General features: G+C 46.1%; 1 protein-coding gene across 1 annotated transcript in view; it reads right to left on the bottom strand.

Moving 5' to 3' along the window:
- Positions 1–13,517, bottom strand: part of rasa3 (RAS p21 protein activator 3) — a 70,971-nt gene extending 57,454 nt beyond the window's left edge. The window contains exon 1 of the mRNA XM_053615138.1: positions 13,354–13,517. Within this exon, the coding sequence (XP_053471113.1) occupies positions 13,354–13,408 (55 nt within the window). The 5' untranslated portion in view covers positions 13,409–13,517. The remainder of the gene's footprint in view (positions 1–13,353) is intronic.
- Positions 13,518–15,484: the final 1,967 nt, after the last annotated feature.

Genomic DNA, 15,484 nt, shown 5'->3' with positions numbered 1-15,484 from the left:
AAGGAGCAGAAAGAAAGCAAGAAAGAAAGAGACCTTTCATCATAGTAAGACCTTTTCTTTTTTTTTTTTGTCTTTCAGGAAGTGGACTTCATGTTTTCACATGGCTGTGCCAAACGAACCTTTATTACACATGCAGTGGAGCGTAAAAGTTCCGAAATGAAGGCGACGAGAAGACAATCCGGGGCTCCCGAGTGGCACGAGAAAAGCGTTCAAATCCCCGACGATGTCCCAGCCTTGCATGACCAGGAGTCGTAGAGAGAAACCTGGCAGTGCTGTCTGAGGGGGAGGGACGCCGTGTTCTCTGTCCCCTGTCAATCACAGCGATACTAGCCGATCAGGGGCGCGTGTAAGCTCATGTACGTGGAAGACGGCGGATAGTGCTTTCCTCCACGTGTGTTACACCGCTCTGTGACGATGGGGTGTTGATGCGTATGGGGCTCAGAGTGTCCATGCAGACCTCTGTCCACCTACAACAGGCACGTGAGCATCAGAACCATGGAGCAATGGAAGAAGGTGGCCTGGTCTGATTAATCACGTTCTTTTACATCATGTAGACGTCCGGGTGCGTTGCTCCACTGCACCAAGATGCACCAGGAGGCAGTCTGATGCTCTGAGCAATGTTCCGCTGGGAAACTTTGGGTCCTGGCATTCATGTGGATGTTACTTTGGCACGTATCATCTACCTAAACATTGCTGCAGATCAAGTACACCTCTTCATGGCATTGATATTCCCTAATGTCAGTGGCCTCGTTCAGCAGGATAATGCTCCCTGACACACTGCAAAAACTGTTCAGGAATGGGTTTGAGGAACATGACAAAGAGTTCAAGCTGTTCGTTTGGGGTCCAAATTCCCCAGAACTCAATCCGATCGAGCGTCTGCGGGATGTTCAGGACAAACAAGTCCGATCCGTAGAGGCCCCACCTCGCAACTTACAGGATCTACACCACACGGATCTTCTAACGACGCTTTCGCAGACATTCTAGCCTTCACTCCCCTTGCACATCGGTGAGCCTTGGATGCCCACGACCCTGTCGCTGGTTCACGGGTGTCCTTCCTAGGACCACTTTTGCTAGGTACTAACCACTGCACACCGGGAACACTAACCCAAGCCCTTGTCAAAGTCGCTCAGATCCTTACACCTGCCCATTTTTCCTGCTTCCAACACATCAACTTCGACAACTGACCGTTCAACTGCTGCTTAACATATACATATACATATATATATATATATATATATTGTCGCGACGGACCGACAGCCGGCGCACATGATAAGAAAGTCACTCCTTCCCCAACTGCCGCACCGGCACGAAGCGGACAGCCTCGTGCCAACCACACCATCAGCCGGAAGGACCGTCACGGTGGGGCGGGACCGTTGACGCTACACCGGCCGGCGATTGGGGAGTCTGTCGGGAAAATTCCACCACTCAGGCGACGGCGGAGGAGGATAAAAGGACGCGCTTCCGGCCGTACGGGAGAAACGAAGGCGGCTAAGAGACAGACTCCGTGCGTGCTCTTCAGCGGCATATAGGCGTGCCAACATTGAGCACGACGGTATACTCTCCCCAATCGCTAATCTCTCTCTCTCTCTCTCTCCTTCTCTCCCCGAAGGTGCGAGTGCGGACGAGACTGCCGGGTGGTGAGATCGCATTCAACGGTGGATGACAGCACGGGAGACCCACGCCCACGCCTCGGGAACCTCGGGAACCCGACACGCCTCGGGAACGCCTCGGGAACCCGACACACCTCGAGAAGGTCACAACGCCAGCCACACCCCCACGAAACCCCACGCACTCTCACACCCTCACCTCCTCACGACAGACAGCTCACACTTGGACAAATAAAACACCCATTTTGACCGCAACCTGTCTCTTGTGGGTCTGTGCTCCGCCCTTCCCCCGGGCTAATTCCCTACAATATATATATCCCACCCCTTGACAGGGGCCAGTGTAATGAGTTAATCGAATGTTATTCACTTCACTTCACATCTTTTTGATTAACCATTACCATTAAATGTGCTGGAACTTTGATAAGGAATTTGTGTATCACGTTTTGCAAAAAATGTCTTCACGTGATATTTTCTGCCATATTTCCCAGCATGTGCTCACACACACACACACACGCACACACACACACGCCTGTGTAGGTGGTAAAATATAATTACAGAAAGAGGAAATTGGGGCAGAAGCGCTCCAGAGAGTGAAGAAAGGCGAGGAGGGGTGTAAGTGAGATGCTGTGTGGAAATGTGAATGACAGGAAGAAGGGAGGGGGAGGGGTGTGACAAGAAGAAAGGAACAGGTGGAAAGAAGAGAGCGAGACAAAGAGAAGAGCGAGAGAATGTGGAGAACTTTCCCTGATACATTTATTAGCTCCAGTGTGCTGCTTGCTCGATGCGCTAATGTTTTGAATGAGTTTGTGTTTATCGAGTAATCGTGAGGGGACTTTTTTCTTTCTTCACCTGCGCGTTCCTCGTGCGGGAAACAGAGACTCGGAGATTCGGAGCATGTACAGCGCTGTGTTTACAGCCTCGCCAAGCTCATTATGTTTAAACATTTACACCGAACGAAAACGTTTGTTTTGCAAAAGACTGTAAGAGGAGTAGTTTAAATAGAAATGTATTCTCCTAGGTGGTGAAGCTGCTTGTTCACCGAGCGACGAATAATAAAGAAAAGCAGGATATCTGCCCGTGTCATCGCCCTGACTCACTGACTGTAAACAAGCAGTAATGTTGGTGTGTTGTAAAAACAACCGGCAGAATGCAGGCGTGAAGGTAGAAGCAGAAAAGGGTGGGACAGACGAGATTCTCATCATCCCGGCCGGCGCCTCAATACAACACAACCTCACTGTACAGCGCGGCTCAACCGCACTCAGGCCAACCAGGACAGCCAGGATGACCGCTTCAACTTCACAGACCACAGTTCAACAACTGCACGGTCCTGTAGGTTCATTCTGTACAACATCAAGAAAACCAGACCCTATCTCACCGAACAAGCTACACAACTACTAGTCCAGGCGCTTGTCATATCAAAACTGGACTACTGCAATGCACTACTCTCGGGCCTCCAGCCAGCTCCATCAAACCCCTTCAGATGATTCAGAAAGCAGCAGCACACCTCGTCTTCAGCCAGCCAAAAGAACCCATGTCAAACAACTCTTCATCTCACTCCACTAGCTTCCTGTAGCCGCCCGCATCAAATTCAAGGGCTTGATGCTCATGTACAAGACCCTCCTACCTCAACACTCTCCTGAAGGCTTATGTTCCCTCACACAATCTGCGATCGGTTAATGACCAACGCTTAGTAGTACCTACTCAGCGTGGCTCAAGGTCCCTTTCCAGAACATTCAAACTAACAGTCTCTCAGTGGTGAATGAACTTCCAACCTCAATCCGGACTGCAGAATCTGTCACTATCTTCAACAAACAGCTAAAGACCCACCTCTTCCCTGAACACCTAACTAATCCCTAACCTGCCAACCCCACTTTATTTAAAAAAATAAACACTTTCTCTGGCTCTTACGCCTCTACTCTAGAACTCGGTTATAAATCTCGGTACGGGGGCACTATTTTTTTGTATTGTTCTCTGCTTGATATATCGCTTTGCTTGTATTTCCTAATTCTCTTTGGATAAAAGCGTCCGCTAAATGAATAAATGTAACTGTAAGATGGCAGACAGAAGAGGAGAGGGATAAGAAGGTGATGAGGCAAACCAGGAAGAAGGAAGCACTGCTCCCGAGTTGGTAAAGCGAAGCGATTAGCGAGGACTGGTTACCTCTTCAGAACAGATTTGTGTGTGTTACATCACAGCCACTGGGACAGACAGAACATGGGCAAGCTGCCCTAATTTCACTAATCACTAACTTGAACAAAAGTCCCTTCCTGCCCGGGAGAGTATAAAAGTAAGCATTTACATTTACGACACTCGGCAGACACCCTCATCCAGAGCCACTTATCTCTTTTTTTTTTTTTTATACGGCTGAGCAGTTGAGGGTTAAGGGCCTTGCTCGAGGGCCCAGCAGAGGCAGCTTGGCAGTGCTGGCGTTCAAACTCATGACCTTCTGATCCGTAATCCAACGTCCTAACCGCTGAGCTACCACCGCACACAGGCCTGCTTCACCCTTTTATAGTTTCTGGAGTTTTCTGTAAACAGGCCTGGGAACTCAACCAAACAAATCCAACAGCAACCATGTAGAAGGAGGAGGACAGAAAGGACGAGTGGGATGGCAGAGCAGAGGGACAGCTGAGAGCTGAGAGGGGAGAGGGAGGGGAGGGGAGGGGAGAGGGAGGGGAGGGGAGGGGAGGGGAGGGAAGGGAGGGGGGGATGTGGCATGAGAGCAGACCCAAGAAAGACAGGGGAAAAGAGAAGGAGAACTGTAACAGGAAATGAGATCGTACGAATGGAATTTCAGGCTGCGTCCAAGACGTAGTTTAGAAGGCACCGAAGGGTGAAGTTAGTGGGCCGAGCATTTCGACGAGCGCCGAGAAACGTTTAAATTAGCCTGGGCATTTCGGCAAACACTTCGGAGATCAGCGCTAATGTTAATGCTATTAATAGCACAGGACACAGAGAACAGACAGTTGACACACACGGATGCTTTGTTCTGCTCTGCTGCCTGGGGGCACTTGCAGGGAGGAGGTGCATCCATCATTAGGACAGCTCTGTCTATAGGCACCCCACCCTCCCCCTCCCCCCGGCGGGGAGCAGTTATTATCTGCCTGATAATAACTGCTCTCATCTCGGGCTAAAGACACAAGGCCCATGGAGATGAGTTGTTGCCGTGCGCCCTCAGCTCGGAAGCGCTCTGTGGCAGCTACTCGACAGGGACCGCTGCGTTCGCTATTGTTCGTTTGTGGGACGCCGAGGAGAGGAAAATGTGAAAGACATCCTGTCGGGCTGCTTCATTTTACATGGAGAACTGATGAGTAGAGGCGCGATGCCCAAATATAGGCATTCCAGCCAGTGTGGTACTAGTGTGGTACATTCCAGCACAACTGATAACCGAGCTGCTGTAAAACCAGAACGTCTGTGTGACTGAAATACATCGCGATTCGGTCCAGAACATCTGCTGACAGAACCTTCACGTGAAATCTTCAACTATTTTCACGTTATTTCAGTTCCTCATGCCCGCAAAACATCTGGAAGGGTATTCGTAAGCGTTAAACTCGCAGGCCCGTGTGTCGAACGCCGAAGTTCGTCGACTCAAAGGATCAAAACAGGAAGTGGGTTTCTCGTTTCACACGGCATTTCTTTACACAGCTGAGACAGTGAAACCCAATGACTGGCTTCAGGCCTGGCAGCAGAGGTTATATTCTCTGGTAGCAGCCGTGTACGTCTGCAGAAATAGATACAGGGGCTCGGAGAGAGAGAGAGAGAGAGAGAGAGAGAGAGAGAGAGAGAGATAGATAGAGAGAGAGAGCAGACACGCTGTCCAGACACGCCGTCCATTCATAAAATTCCTCACTTGCACTGGCATCGAACAAATACATGATACACCAGGCAAACCTCCAGGTCTTAGGGGCTTAGCCTTCCCTATAAGGGAGTTCCTTCTCAAATCAGAGCTTCTTACACGTTCTCTGATGCACGTGTCAAAACGTCAACACTGTTTTCAATGCTACAACGTAGCATACAATCCCAGGTCTTTATTTAAACCGACTAATACCGCGCCGATGTTGTCTTGTACCTCTAGGTCAGTTAGTGCCTCACTCACATTAACAGATCCTCGAAGGGTTTTCATTGCTGTCGCTCTTTTAATAGACTTGACGACACGCTGGAGTTCAAAATGACAATCTGGGGTTTAAAACGCAAATGTGCTAACCACTGAGCCACCATGCCCCAATACCCCCAATGGTACGATAATGCTTTAATATTTATCCCGAGGTTCAGACATCATAGATGAGTCTGTTCTTCTTACTTGAGCAGGAATGACAGGTTCTCTGCGTGCATTTCTACACAGCGGAATTAAACCCCAGTTCGTTTTCATGGGAAGCAACCCTTCTCCTCGCCCCTTCCTCAGTGATTCAACAGCCGTCAACCCCGAGGTTTTGGGGAAAACTCTGCTGGCCGGCTGCCAGGAAAACCGTGCGGAAAGTGAGGTCATTTCCTCCCTGTGAAATGACTTTGCTTCACCCCTAGACTAGAAACGAGGCGCAACACCAAACGCTGGCTGACCGTGAGAACTTCTCTCGGTCTGAAGATAAAACTGGAACAGTTAACGCCAGGATCAGGCGGATTCGTTCACACGTGTGCGTTTGGACGTGTAGCGTAACATTGCAGTCATGGACGTGAAGCTCTTTACCATCGCACCACGTTATAGCGCAGGTTCCAGCAGTCATCATACGCTGTCTTTAACCCCGTGGTGCTGACGTGGTGATCTAGACTGCAAGGAACTCCTGAACGCATTCAGGAGGCAGAACATTGTTTTATGTGCAAATGCCTGCATCCAGCGCAATAAAGCTCGGAGCGCTTTGCTGTTGTTGTCGGTGTTGAAGAGGACGGGCCTGTAGTTCTGGCCCTCTGCTGTAGAACGCTGGCGGAAAAAGAGATTTCCATTTCTGCTTGAGGTCTGAGGACAGGAATAGCTCGTCTAAACCACAGAAATCTGACTGTAGGAAGTCTAGCTCTGCCATGCACACTTTCGTTTATCTGACTGAAGAGAAACTGCAGATAAATCGACCAGTTTTGTTTTGACTTGCGGCACAGTCATTTCAGACGTTCTGAATTCCTCGACCTGCAAATGCCACCGGCCGCTCCGCAAGCGATGTAACGTGCCTGCATTCTATGCATACCTTCTACGTGGAGAACCCTTGAGGAACCTATTTTTCTTTCTTCAAAGTGAAGATGACATCGGTATTGGCGGTCAGATGTGAAGCAGCCCTCCTCGCGCCTTCCTCTGCGATTCAATGAGCCCTCGAGGCAGGGTTTTGGACAAACTCTGCTGGCCAGCGTCCAGGAAGGCCATGTGGAAACTGGGAACACTTCCTCCACTTGCCTTGTTTCTCCCCCTAAAGTACTGACAGGGGAGTTGATTCTCACGTTCTGCAGTTCAACCCCTGACTGAGCGCTGTGCCCGACTCCCTCCTGTCTCTACACTGAAGTCCCTTTTACGAAACTCGTCTTTCACACCCACACGTTTCACAGCTCACTTTCACTCTGCTTTACGAATTCACATTCACTCATTTTGTTCTATTCAATTTCAGTAAGGCCTTTGATCCTGGACAGGGTCGCGTACTGGCGCGATGGATGGGACACTAGGTGGATCACACCACGCACACACACACACACACACACACACACACACACACACACACACATTCACAGCTGCTGCATAACCAGTAGCATAACCAGTCCACCTTTTGGCAAAGTGCATACACAACTAGTTCGGAGTGCCAGTGTGCCATAGCCGGTCCTCCAGCCCGCACTGCGTGTGAGTGAAGCACCAAGGATGGAAATGGACTTCTACTGATATATTTATGTGTACACTCGAACCATGCGTACCGACCTGACAACCTGACAAGGCACCAGCTAGTCGTTGTTTACTGAGGAAATCTACGGCGATGCAAAATGGGCGGGCGAGCGGTATAAAAAAGACGAGCCGAGTTCAAGTTCATGTGAATTAAAAGCGATGCGGCGTGCGGTTACAGTACGTGGTGAAGGGAGGAGGTGCGGTGCAGAACACAGGCGTTTTCAGAGGTGTCTTCAGTCATGAAGAACATTTTTGGCTCATTTAGGGATTTCTAAATGAAACACATCTTCTAAAAAATATCATAAAAGTCTACAGATCAATATTACATAAAAATATATCACGTAAAACAATATATAAAGAAGTCGTTAAAACTTTATGACTGACTATGTTTAAATGGACAGCAGTAATCTAATTATTGACCTTATTCTGAATGAGACAATATACTGATTGAGGTGTTTACATGAGTCGCTTTTAGAATATTCCCGTCATGTTCCTGTTTTACACGTTATAGAACATAGATGGATTAATGTCACGCGTCATTACGTCACCGCGCCGCGCCACGCCATCAGACGTCCCAACAGAATTTCACGTATCGACATACAGCTCGTCTTCGTTTTGGTACCGTATACAGTTTTGGGTGTTTTTATTTTTAATTTTACGAACGCTTCAAGTGCGGTTAATTATTTGTCGTGCTATACGTGTAAATAGACGACTGCTTGAAGACGTGGGCTGCGTCCCAAACCGCATACTTACCTGCTGAAACACATGTATTTCACCTACTATATAGCAGGTAAGTACGCGGTTTGGGACGCAGCCGTGCTCTCTTGTTTGCTGTTAAACGGTTGAGCGCTGCCGTGTGTGTACGTGTCCTGTCAGCAAAATGCGGTGAAAACTCCCACACGAGGTTAATAGTGTGACTAAGGTGTGTACGTGTCTGTAACGCATGTCGATAATACGACTAAAACAGGAATACTCCATACGTCTTAATTCCATTTGTGTTTAATTCGAGTACGACTTTAATCGGATTAAGGTCATCAATAATCACTGTTTACATGCTAGTTTCTTCATCAGAGTATCGTCTTAATCGGGTTAATATCGGATTATTGTTGTCCCTGTGAATGTACTGACTGTTATGAAAGGAAAATATTAAAGAAATCGAACACTTATTTATATATATATATATATATATATATATATATATATATTAGCAGCTTATAACAGCCTATAGAGTGCAGGTTATAGATGAGCGTGATGCACAGCATGCCCTATCCTGCACTTTTATTACTGGGCAACCTGTGAACATACAGAAACGCAAATCACTCTTTATAAACAACAAAAAAGCTGATTCCACCTTTTCTGCGTATGGTTATCCCGTTCCAATTTCCCCAGGTCAGATCCAACGGACATTTTATTTTTAGAAACTAAGCTAGCTGATCATGAGATACTGTTGATTTCCAAACGTCAGCAGTGTTGATTGTAGTGGGTGTGAGAGAGGCTAGCTAATTTGCCTTCTTCTTTTCTACCGGCTCACTTTGTGAATTTGCACGTCACCTAGAGAGACTCAATGGTCCGTTCCCCTTCAGTGAATTCTATTCCCATTGGCTCCGACCGCTGCTTTTGCTAAGAAAACATAGGTGTCTCCTGCAGCAAGGGGTTGAACGTTGTGAATGTTATGGCTACACCGTACATACTGGCACCTCATCGTTTTCGTGGCTCTATCGCACTTGGCAGATCGGGCAGACTATGGCACCTGAGACCAGGGTGGTTTTCACGCTGGCTGCGTTTGCTGCGGTCCGAACCCGAGTGCGGTTGTTCCCGGCACCCCTCTGCAGCGCTGGGTCTGGTTTCAGACTCACTTGATTCTATCGAGTTCATCTTACGCCGTCACAAACACACACGAAGAACACAACGCGACTCACCATATTCTTGTTTAAAAAAAAAACGATTTTGGTGCTATGATTGGATGCGCAGCAGATATTATACACAGCAGTGGACACCTCCTGTGTTCCGCAACCTTCCCTTTGTGGAAGCTAACGATCTTCCTGACGCTACTTTACTTCCTGAACGAGTGCGGACCAGAGTAAAAGTTGTGTTCACGTTCACGGGAATCGCGGCGCACCAGCCCACCTCCTGCAGGTAGTCTCGGGTTCGGCACGGCGGTGCACTTCCAGGTCCGTAATGACAGCGTTTACATTACCAATGTCTCATGCAAACCGTGCTCTGTTTCAGACTAAACTGCGCGTGTGAAAGCCCCCTTAGGGTGCGCCACCGATGTACAGTTGTGTGCTGTGAAGCGAAAAATCACTGCTGGTGTGAAAGCAATTAGAAAACAGCGTTCCGCTAGCAATGTACTGCAGTTGTCCCTCTGGGAAAAGATTGAGGAACCTTTTTTTTTTCTAATTGAAGATGACATCTCAGTATTAGCAGTCACGAGTGAAGCAGCCCTCCTCACGCCTTCCACGGTGATTCAACAAGCCCTCAAAAGTGTTGGACAAACTCTGCTGATCAACGTCCAGGAAGGCCATGTGGAAACTGGGAACACTTCCTCCTCCTCTTGCCTCGTTTCTCCTCCTAAAGTAGGGGCAGGGGAGTTGATTCTCACGTTCTGCAGTTCAACCCCTGACTAAGCACTAAGCACCCTTATACGAAACTGCTCCTTCTATTAAAACCTGTCTTCCACACCCACACGTCTCATAGCTCGGTTTCACTCTGTTTTTCAGCAAAAGCATTAAGCAATGAAAAGTTTCAGGCCTGCTTAAAAAAAAAAAAAGGAAAAAGAAATAGCATTACAGCGTTTGGACTCTCAGTGTGAAAGCCAATCTCTGATTCCATCTGGTTCTCATTAGTCCGAGTCTAACCCGGGAACACTGAAAACAAGCTGCTCCGAGCTGCTTTGTAGTTCCTTCGACCTATCAGGAAGTGCTCTGGAGTGCTTTCCTGTTTCCTCCCTTCACCCCCTGCCAGAAGCTCCCGACCCCGAGAAGCTTCCTCCAGACAAATGTTCCCTCAGGAAACCAGGCCGAGAACTCTGTATACGTAGCAAAACAATCAAACACCCTCCTCTTCCTGACACAGGCATACACTGACAAAATGAGTAGAGATTGTTGGTCATCGAATCCTGAGTGTTGTGTGCAGCAAGTGTATATAAACTCTACGTACTGATGGTAGGCTTTGGGATATAATAATTGATTTTATATATTTTTGTTCTTCTCAATAGCAATAGTCAACCATGCCAGCCATACCACCGTTTACATAATAGTAATTACATTATTATTATTATTATTATTATTATTATTATTATTATTATCCATCCATTTACTGTACCACTTATCCTACACAGGGTCGTGGTGGAGCGTGGAGACTATTCCAAGGAGCTCGGGGCACAAGGTGAGGGAATCCCTGGCGGGGTGCCAACCCATCACAGGGCCCAATCGCACACATTCACGCACTACGGACAATTTGGAAATGCCAATCAGCTTACAACGCATATCTTTGGACTGGGGGAGGAAACCCCCGAGGCACAGGGAGAACATGCAAACTGCATACACACAGTGTAGAGGCAGGAATCAAACCCCCGACCCCGGAGGCACGAGGCAAATATGCAAACCGCAAAGCCACCATGCCCCAATTATTATTATTATTATTATTATTATTATTATTATATTTTGTACACCATTTCTTTCCCAAACCTGGGACCGCACACAGTGCATTGCATATGATCAACCTGCGCTCCTCTCAGCGCTATCCTCTGTGACACGGACAATAAGCAAATACACTAATAACTGTTCATGCAAAGTATGAACAGGAAACCCTGACAGACAGTTTTCTGGTGGCTGATAGAATCAAAATACACACACACACACACACCTAGTAAAGTAAGTGAGGTTTCCTTTATAAAGGGCGTGCCTCAAATGTGCAATAACCCCCAAACATGATTTCAGTCACAGATGATGCTCACTTCCTGCAGCCCGAACGCTCTTTACGCAACTGTCTTTACGCAATTTTGCAACCGTTTGCAACTGATCCAACTAACCAGGCTTCATGAACACACCGAGAGTCTGTACGGATCCATACACTTGAACGGTGAACTTCATTACAGCACAGGTGTGTTCATTCACTGTGCACCTTACAAGCACTCATTTAGTCTTGTTCTTCCCGTATCGTTGGAGAAATGGTCAATCACAGGGCTGAGCATATGAACAACAATGAATGAAAAACAGTTAAAATAGTCGGATGCGTACCAGCAGTCACATGAGACTTATGATACACGATGCATCTAGTTATTGTAGACATCTTGCATCTAATAGATGGCAATCTTTCATGCAGATGCTGTTTTGATGCACGCACAACAAGCACGTGGCTCACCAGTGTGTGCTTTTACAGTAAAAAAAAAAAAAAAAAAATAGTCAGATGTAGATCTGATCCTGCTGGGTGGTTTGTGGTCTGTGACGTGCATGGGCTCTCTGCTGTGTGGAGGTGGTATACAGTACATATATACATACATACATACATATACATGTATATATATATACACACACATGCATACATACATACATACACACATATATATACATGCATACACACACATATATATACATGCATACACACATATATATACATGCATACACACATATATATACATACATACACACATATATATATACATGCATACACACATATATATGCATACACACACATATATATACATACATACACACATATATATGCATGCATACATATATATATACATGCATACACACATATATATACATACATACACATATATATACATACATACACATATATATATATACATGCATACACACATATATATACATGCATACATATACATACATATATATATACATATATACACACATGCATACATACATACATACACATATATACATGCATACACACACATATATACATTCATACAAATATATATATGTGTGTGTGTGTATGTACATTTATACATATATATTTTGCATTCATACCACATGCATATATATATATATATATATATATATATATATATATATATATATACATATACACATATATATGTGTGTGTGTGCGCATGTGGTATGAATGCAAAATATATATGTATAAATGTGAAAAAAGGGTGTTTTTGCATTCATACCACATGCATATATATATATATATATATATATATATATATATATATATATATATATATATATATGCATGTGGTATGAATGCAAAAACACCCTTTTTTGCGCACTACTGGCATACGACACAGCACAGACAGATGCGGTTTGGGACACCGCCGATGTAAAACCAAAAAAGAAGAAGAAAAAAAAGCGGACAGGAAAAAAGCATGCACGCGCAAATGCATTGCTGTGACAATAAGCTCCACGGGCTGTGTGGTACAACCGAAGGGAAGGCACAATAATTCGTGTTTAATTCAGGTTTCCATTGTTTTCTCCAGCGCAAGCAGGACTGACCCCTGAAGAAACGTCAGTGGAGGAAAAGATTCTCGCATTTCATGTTTTCAACACATTACAAATAATCCCGGCGCGCGTGAGCCTGAGTGTGCCATCCGGACGGGATTTTTCTTTTAACCCCAGCTCACACATCCACGCTCGGTTTCAGCGTTAAATTAGAGCCCGTGATTATGATGATTCTTGGTGTGCTGTAAACACACGCGCTCAGAAAGGCATGGTTTTTAGTCGTTTGTTTGTTTTAGTCATGATGTTGCACTCTGCACACTGGACCTCCGGCGCGGCGCGAGCGTGTGCTTTGAATTAGAATATGGAAAAGTGGTGTCGCGCGCCAACGCTCGAGCCTTCTTGACCCGTTAACTGAAAGCCGTTAGCTAACGTTTAGACAGTACGCGCGACTCCCACCCCCTCCTCCTTTTCGGCTACTTACCTATTTTTATTTTGACACTCTGAAAGACTCGGAGTCCTTCCTCTTCGACCGCCATGCTCGCTCTTTACCGTTGATCAGGTTTGGAGACGTTCCTTCACGGACCCGGACTCTCCAGCAGCCGCGCAGCGATCCACCAGTCCACTGGCCGACTGCTCAACCTGGAACGGCTCTCAACAAGGGGCGGGACTAGGATAATGGAAGCTGCTCTTCTGATTGGACAGTGGTCAGTGACGTCGTGTTGTGGGCGGTCCGCTTGCACATGAAGCACACTCGGTTAGGACAATTCTGTATTTATACATAAATTCTCAAAGTTAAACCTCAACAGGAACGTGTGTTTGAATGTAGCCCAGTGTTTCATGGCACTGAGGCACTCATTCGGTGTTTATTCATTCATCCATTCATTCATCTTCAATAAAAGCTTTATCCTTGTCATGGTTCTAAGTAGAAACCATGCATACACGTTCAATTCGATTCAATTCAATTGTATTTGTATAGCGCTTCTAACAATAGACATTGTCTCAAAGCAGCTTTACAGAAATATATAAACACAGGATACAGATTGTGTGAGTGTGTATGTGAGTGTGCCCTGCGATGGATTGGCACCCTGTCCAAGGTGTACCCCGCCTTGTGCCCAATGCTCCCTGGGACAGGCTCCAGGTTTCCCCGTGACCCTGAAAAGGATAAGCGGTGTAGAAGATGGATGGATGGATGGATGGATGGAGGATAGAGATTTTAAGTGTGTGAATTTATCCCTAATGAGCGAGCCGGTGATGACGGTGGCGAGGAAAAACTCCCTAAGATGATATGAGGAAGAAACCTTGAGAGGAACCAGACTCAGAAGGGAACCCGTCCTCATCTGGGTAACACCGGATAGTGTGAAAGCAAAAGAAAGTTCATTATGGTTTGTACATGAAGTCTGTTTGCTCATTCACACCTAGGGGGAAATTTATCCTATGCTGCAGTCAACTAGAGGTTCTAACTAGTAACCAAAGCAAATGTCTTCCTACTTCCTATTGGGGATCGTTGGATGGTATCCTCAATTCAGAAGTTCAGCAGGTAAAGCCGGGTGCACACGGTGCGATTTTTAATAGTACTTTGTGACTGTTTGAACACGATCCCCGCTGTAAGCCATGTCACACTGTAGGATCTCAGTTGTCATTAATGTCAGACAGTCAAGACGTGAAAAACGGACGCACACAAGAAGACTCGTACCTAAGAGAAGCCACACTGCAGGACTGTGCCTCAAATCTTCTGACACTGACAGAATTTAATCGGAGGGAAAATTTGATTGCAACGGCCGTTAATCGGCTTTCGGGGAAGTCTACAGATTTTGGCCTGGCATTCTAGGAATCTTTTAGGATTCTCAAGATTTGTCTCAGACGACCAAATCGTGGCCAAAATCGTACCATGTGAACCCGGATTAACAGATCAACACAGCGTCAAGAGTCTCTCCAGGATTTCACCATTTTGCGATCGCAGAAACGAACGCAAAATCAAGCAAACTCTGAAATATTCAGAGGAGTTGGCGATTTGTTTTTCTCAAATTTACTGCGGACCTTCCACAGATTTGGGCCAAGAAGCCCATGTCGTGTGACATCATCACAACGGACATTCAGCCGAAGCCCTCTTCGATTCACATGTATCGGACATGAGTACAAATAAAAGGTCTCGTTTACCAACAAACATCACTGTGGAAGGCCGTGCAAAACTCTTTAGCGCGATTGCAATTTCGCCAATCCAAAAGATTGAAGATAATTCCACAGATTTCATCTAAACAAATGAAAAGTCACAGCAAAAGCAAGCATTTTTGGCTACAACAATGACAAAAAAGCTCAGCATGGTAAGCAAAGATTCACTTTTTACTTTTAAATGAGTTACTCTGTATATACGAGTATTCGCTTTATATCATTCAACATACAGAGGAACATGAGAGAAAACCAGAGAAATGGAAGGGAACCCATGTAGAACCCACACAAAAAGTGTGAGGCAGCTACGCTACCTTCTGTGCCACCGTGCCATCCTCGTTCAGCGTTGCAGAGCTAAAACACAGTCACATCCAACATATACAGGAGCCCATCAAATCATCCATCCATCCATCCATCTTCAAACCGCTTATCCTTTTCAGGGTCAC

Source organism: Ictalurus furcatus, chromosome 26 (genome assembly GCF_023375685.1).
Source record: "Ictalurus furcatus strain D&B chromosome 26, Billie_1.0, whole genome shotgun sequence".
Taxonomy (NCBI): domain Eukaryota; kingdom Metazoa; phylum Chordata; class Actinopteri; order Siluriformes; family Ictaluridae; genus Ictalurus; species Ictalurus furcatus.
This window is presented reverse-complemented; position numbering and strand designations above follow the sequence as displayed.